General features: G+C 47.4%; 1 protein-coding gene across 1 annotated transcript; it reads left to right on the top strand.

Annotated features, from left to right (window-relative positions):
- The first annotated feature begins 320 nt into the window (after window positions 1-320).
- LOC125756556 (uncharacterized) lies at window positions 321-1547 on the top strand. Its single transcript, XM_049411429.1, has one exon. The coding sequence runs from the start codon at window positions 321-323 to the stop codon at window positions 1545-1547; it is 1227 nt and encodes a 408-aa protein (XP_049267386.1).
- The last annotated feature ends 5379 nt before the right edge of the window (window positions 1548-6926 follow it).

Here is a 6926-nt window from a genome sequence, read left to right as displayed (position 1 = left end):
CCCACTGCAAAAGTGCAAAGGGACTTGCAGAAGCTACTGGCTGACGGATTTCCGTTTGCGCCTCCTCAGCAAAAGTCGCTGTATTTTTCTCTTCTGTGTAACAATGGCTCCGCTCCCGCTCTGTACGGATTACCCCAGATACACAAGGAGGGCGTCCCTATGCGCCCAATTGTCGACTTCACCGCTCGCCTCTCCACAAGTTATCGAATTACCTTCACAGGATTATCTCCCCTTTGGTCGGCAAAACTGAAGCGCACGTACGGAACTCGTACGACTTTATTGAAAAGGTTGGCAACACGGTCCTACATGACGACGAGATCATGGTGTCCTTCGATGTGAAGTCACTTTACACAAGCGTGCCCATTGACTTCGCCGTCAAGGTCTGCACTGAGGCTCTCGAATCGGACCCAAGTCTTCCAGAAAGGACACCGCTCGAGGCTCCAGATCTCAGCAGACTTCTAGAGTTTTGTCTGAGCAACACATACCTCACGTTCCAGAAAAAGTTCTTCAAGCAAGTCCATGGAACCGCAACGGGAGCCTCGATCTCAGTCACCGCAGCGAACTTCGCAATGGAGTCACTGGAGTCCCGTGCCCTGTCTAGTTTCAGCTCACGTCCAAGGGTATTCCTACGCTACGTGGACGACTGTTTCTCAGTGGTTAAGAAGTCTGCTTTGAGCGCTTTTCTTCTGCACCTTAATAGCATGGATCCAGCCATACAGTTCACGACAGAGGAAGAAGTTAATGGTCGTCTGCCATTTTTGGAGGTGCTCGTGAAACGCGACGGCAGTAGGTTGTCGTTCAGTGTCTTCAGGAAGGAAACTCACACTGGCAAGTACCTAAGTTTCAGCTCTGTGCACCTGATGTGTCAGAAGAAGTCGGTGGTCGCTTCACTTGTACGTAGGGCGGAGAAACTTTCCTCAACTCCGGAAAACCAAGCGGCCGAGCTAGCCACGATACGCCGTGACCTCTCATCTTCGGGCTACCCCAGTTCGCTCATTCAAGCTGTTAAAAAGAGCCTAGCTCATCCTACGCCAAATGACTCTCAACAACACAACGACAAGGGGAGGAGAAAAAGGATTCCTGTGCCGTACGTCCCCGGCATAAGCGGTCTGTCCCGAATCCTTCGGGGGTATGAAGTCGACGTCGCTCACGTGCCTACGCGCAAGCTCAGACAAGCTGTGGGGAAGGTGAAAGACAAACTCGATAAGGAGAAGTTCCCGGGCGTCGTGTACAGAATTCCTTGCGCCGATTGTAACCAAGTCTACATCGGTGAAACAGGCGACTTTGGAAAAAGAATTAAACAGCACAGCTATGACGTGAAAACCAAGCACGTGGCAACTAACGCACTAGCTGAGTACGCAGTGTCCACGAGCCATGACATCGACTGGGATAGCGCGAAGATAATAGGAAAAGAAAAGGACAAATCAGCTAGGCTTCATCTTGAATCCCTTCACATTCAAACGACCGATAACACGCTCAACCGCAACTCAGGCAATCTGCCCCCGATATACACTCGATGCTTACGTCACATCATCAAGCCCATATAACCCATGCCCTAAAAACTTTCATTTCTTGTGAACAAGGCCCCCGTAGCGGGGCCGAAACGTCAATTTATGTGTTTGTTTCAACGATTGGTCGGTGCTTGCCATTCCCACCATGAATTTTCCCGACCAGACGGGTTTCCGTCGAACTCTGGACTTCAACGGACAGACAGTTTACAGCGGAGACTGCAGCTCTCCAGAAAACAGGCGAGCCCGCATCTGGCTTTTCTTCATTTTTTTTAATGCGATATCAATTATATGGACACTCTGGGCAAGTCTTCAACGTCGCCGTCATGTTCCGTATAAAGTCCCAATCGATAACATCGCTCCGCGGATCGTATGTTCTACCCGCCAGTAAAAGCTGGCGAGCACTGGCGAGGCCTGCTGTCGATTGCTCCTCAACCGGAAAGGAAACGCCCCGTCTTTCGCTGGGCGGACGAGCATGAAGGGACGTCGGGGGAAGAGGGCTGCGTGGCTCGAGTAGCAACTGGGAACATTCCCTAAAAATTTCACCGTCTCCCACTAAAGGGAACCATGTTGGGATGCGAAGTAGCGCATGGGTCGGCTTAAAGTTTCGTTAATCACTGGCACTTTGCCCGATGTTAACGCGTCCTTGCATGTGGAGCACACCATGAATTCACTGTAGTTGCTGTTGCTGTTACTCGTCCCGAACTCTTGTTGGAGCACGCCACGCGGGCTCATCGCCCGTCTGCAGAATCTCGTTCCCCGACGCCATCACGTGATTGATGAGAGAGTGTAAGGGGGGGAGACCACAGAGTCTTACCAAGCCCCTTACAAAGGCCCGAACGCGCTAGCGCGTGCCAGCACACGTGGTTTTGTCTGCGTTACGCCATGCTAGGACAGCATACGGTAGCCCGGGTCCCTAAAGTGTTCTGCACGTATCATCATCAAGGCGGTCGAAGAAGAAGACGAAGAAGACTTCTCCTTGGCGCGAGCGCGCGCTCAATATCTTACAGATGGTTATGGTAGGTTTTAGAAAGCGGACGTTCGCCAATGGAACTACGGACAAAGCCCAGCGCAAAAGCTGCTTCGCATCTGAAATGCGTGGTCAGGAGCCCTGGCGCGCGAGCTATCTCGACAGACATCAGCAAACGGCTCTTATACCCTTCTACGGGCTGTGATCTCGCCGCTTCGTGCTGTTACCACTGATATGACAACTTGCACGAAAACCGCTTCTCTCCCGGAAGCGGGCGTATTCGAATACACCAGCGTTTTGTAGGGTTACGCGAGATCGGATCAAAACGTTAGCTGCTAGCCACAGTTCGTATAATACCCCTGTCACACGGCCACCACCGAACTTCGTTAAACACCATAAATGTAAAACTCCATGAGGGCGTTCGACCACACAACACTTAGAGAAGGGAAACTGTACCTTTGACAGTGCAATGGAAATAAGGGTAGCGGTGTTGTTCTGAACTAAAGTATCCGACCAAGAGATGGCGCTGCGAAAACTATCATCATAATTGCGTTTAGGCTGCCGCATTGCTGGCGGGTGCGGGTATTCGCGGTGCGCGCCCGCTGGTTCTAGCGTTTATTCACTGCTTTCCTAGGATTGTATTCGCGCGCACGGCAGGCTAAAGCTACTACAAATATTCATTCTAAAAAGACAGGGCGTGCAAACAAGGACACAAGAAAGAAGTCAGGACACCACAAACGCCGACTAACAACTGAAGAGACGCACAACGGCTGAAAAGAAAGAAGGCACGAAAACTTATCTGCGCATGCCCATGCAACAGGCGAACCTATCAATCCGGCACGCGTGGCGGTCTACGTTGAAGATAACTGTTAAGGCATTTGATTTCATCCTTATGCAAGTTAATCGACGGTTGGCTCACGCATGCGTTACCACTATTCTCGATATGCCATGCTTCTATCATCAGGCGCGTTTCTTCATTTCTATGACGGTACAACACTGCGCATTCATCGAATTTTGGCGTGCACTTACAATCTCGACAATGTAAAGATAGATTGTCAATGTAAAGATAGACAATGTAAAGATAGATAGATAGATGTAAAGAAAGCGATAAGAAGAAACGTGCCGTAGGTATACCGTACATTCATTGCGTGTCTCACAGGCTAAAGAAAGTAGGAAGTAGATACGGCGTTAATGTTGTTTTCACGGCTGCCAATAAGCTAGGTAAGATTTGCGCCGCTGTGCAGAGGAAGAATGAGCAAGTAAAAGACAAGAAGCGGACCGATATTTGTTTCGTAAAACACACCAACAAATTCACTGATTGCCGTACGAGTGTGGTGTATAGGATCCCTTTCAGCTGCGGCCGCTTCTACGTAGGACAGACGGGCCGATGCATCAACCAGAGATTATTAGAACATAAGAGATCGCTAACAGGAGGCTCACCTTCTAATCTATCTTTACATTGTCGAGATTGTAAGTGCACGCCAAAATTCGATGAATGCGCAGTGTTGTACCGTCATAGAAATGAAGAAACGCGCCTGATGATAGAAGCATGGCATATCGAGAATAGTGGTAACGCATGCGTGAGCCAACCGTCGATTAACTTGCATAAGGATGAAATCAAATGCCTTAACAGTTATCTTCAACGTAGACCGCCACGCGTGCCGGATTGATAGGTTCGCCTGTTGCATGGGCATGCGCAGATAAGTTTTCGTGCCTTCTTTCTTTTCAGCCGTTGTGCGTCTCTTCAGTTGTTAGTCGGCGTTTGTGGTGTCCTGACTTCTTTCTTGTGTCCTTGTTTGCACGCCCTGTCTTTTTAGAATGAATACTTACCAACTAGCTCAGCTATCTGTTATTCTACTACAAATATTTCCGTTATGTCGCCAGGCTACCAAGAGGCCTCAACTGGCAAACTCAACTGGCACGCCGAGTGGGCACGGCGAAGCGCATCGACTATGATCGGTAACCATGCGATTTGTTTGCTTCGTGCAGGCTTTGTTTCTTGCACTCGGCGGAGCATCACCAACACCGGAAGTTTTGCCTTTGAAGCCGCAAGATTTCGCCGACAATCGTGCTGGGAACTTCGTCTCTGTCACGAGCATTCCGGTTCCATGGACTAAACAGGGCTGCGTGACGTCAACGGCCACCAACAGTATAAAACAAGCGCCTTACGTGGATCTCGTCAGTGGGCACGGCGAAGCGCATCGACTACGATCGCTAACCATGCGATTTGTTTGCTTCGTGCAGGTTAGTTACCCTACTCTGTACGTAGCGATGAGAGATTTTTAATTATTCTGCCGTGCCCACAAACGTGCATTACCATAGCGTATGAGTGTTTTGTTCTTGTAAATTGTTGCTCTGTGGCGATGTCGAGGAAAATCCTGGGCCATCTGTTGAAGACATGTTTAAGAAGCTTATGGATGGTCAACAGGCTATAAGGGCTGACATTGCTGACTTGAAGAGCCGTCTTGAGAGAACAGAAAATAGAATATCAAGTTTCGAAGCTCGCCTGACAAAAGTAGAAGAAAAAGTTGAATCATCGTATCAAGCGGCAAATGCAGGTGGCGATTTACGGTCAGCTATTTCCAAAATTCAAGAGACGCAAGAGTCAGCCTATGTTAAACTAGTTGACTTAGAAAATCGAAGCAGGAGATCGAACTTGATAGTGTTTGGCATACCAAGCGTTCCGAATGAGTCCGAGTCAATCTTGCGTGAAAAAGTAATCAAGGAAATCTTTGCAGAAAAGCTCGGCGTGAACTGCACTTCTGTTGGTCGCATTCATAGGCTTGGTAAACCTCGAGCAAACAGACCCATTATTTTGTACTTTCAAGACTACAGGGAAAAAGAAGCAGTGCAGCGTAACGCACGAAACTAAGTGGTACAAACGTATACTTACAAAACGATTACTGCGCGGACACACTTCGTAAACGGAAGCTGCTTTGGGCCAGCGCTAAAGATGATAAAGGCGAAGGCAAAAGAATAAGCTTGGTAAATGATAAGTTGCGCATCGATGATCAGTTGTACGCATGGGACGATGCTACTATGACACGCAAAGCAATATCAAGCAAAAACGCCCCATTGTCTCAGAGCTAGCAATTGAAAGCACAACAGCTGCGCCTCATTTCGCTGAATGCTAGAAGTGTGGTGAATAAAACGGACGCACTTGAATCCCTGTTACTCTTATACGACCCGCATGTCTGCGTGGTCACTGAAACTTGGCTTCATGACAATATACGGGATGATGAAATTGCGCCACCAGGGTACTGCTTGTATCGGCGTGATAGGGGTTCTCGAGGAGGAGGCGTGGCTGTTCTTGCAAAACATTCTGTTGATATTGCTGTCGGAGATCAAATTGCTGACCACGAAAGTTTGCTCCTAAACGTGTGTTTTTGTGGCATCCAATTTTACCTTTGTGCAGTATACCGCCCGCCCGACTCTAATGATCTGTACTTGTCAAAACTGCACGAACATTTACTCAGTCTACGTGACAGAAACGTGATCTTGACGGGTGATTTTAACATTCCTGAAATTAACTGGGATCAATTAAAATATGGATGTTCCACAACAATTGATGTTATATTGGATGTGATGTTTTGCTTAAATTTAGAGCAGATGGTGCGTCAGTGCACACGTGGTAAATCAATCCTAGACCTGTTATTCATAACAGAAATATTTAACGGTGCTTCAACATCAGTAGAGCCCGGAATTTTAGATCATGATGTAATCTATTTTTGTTGGCAGCTAACAAGTAATAGGCCGAAGCTAGCGAAATATTCTTCATTCGTTTGGGACTTTCAAAACGCCCATGACGTTTCAGTGATTGATTACCTAGACATACATCTTGACTTTGCAGTTGACAACATCGAGACTTCATGGATGAGGTTCCGAGATGCGATAAATTTTTGCGTTACAAAGTTTACGCCTGCCAAAGTCCTTAAGAAGCGACGTGTTAACCCTTGGATAACTAGGGATATTATTCATACAAAACGTAAAATTAAACGGCTCCGCAAGCAGAAAAAAATGTCATGCTCTATTTATCTTGAACTGAAACAAAACCTATTAATGAAATTAAGAGAGTCCCGAAGCGCCTACTTCAATACTTGTCTTTCTCAGTTCATTAAATGCGACAGCCAAAAGTTCTGGCGGTTTTTAAAGGAAAGCAGACAGGATGTTTCTAAAATAAAAATTGGTGGCATGATAGCTACTGATGCTCGACAGATATCAGAGCATTTCAATCATTACTTTCACAGTGTTTTTTCGAGAGGCGATAGTTATGCACCTCAGAGCACTGATTCATGTTTAGCTGACGATCTAGCAGTGTCGCATGAAGGCGTCGTGTCTATGCTCCTTAATGTTAATCCAAAAAAGCCGACAGGGCCGGATGGTATCCCTAATGCTTTCTTACATCGGTACGCAGAGCAGGTATCTCGTTTTCTGACAGATTTCTTCAA

Source organism: Rhipicephalus sanguineus, unplaced genomic scaffold (genome assembly GCF_013339695.2).
Source record: "Rhipicephalus sanguineus isolate Rsan-2018 unplaced genomic scaffold, BIME_Rsan_1.4 Seq12575, whole genome shotgun sequence".
Classification (NCBI taxonomy): domain Eukaryota; kingdom Metazoa; phylum Arthropoda; class Arachnida; order Ixodida; family Ixodidae; genus Rhipicephalus; species Rhipicephalus sanguineus.
The sequence above is the reverse complement of the archived record's forward strand: the minus strand, read 5'-3'. Positions and strand labels throughout refer to the sequence as shown.

What these genes read in the sequence shown, in the direction of transcription:
- LOC125756556 (XM_049411429.1), top strand. Translation starts at nt 321, where the DNA reads ATGGTGTCCTTCGATGTGAAGTCACTTTACACAAGCGTGCCCATTGAC.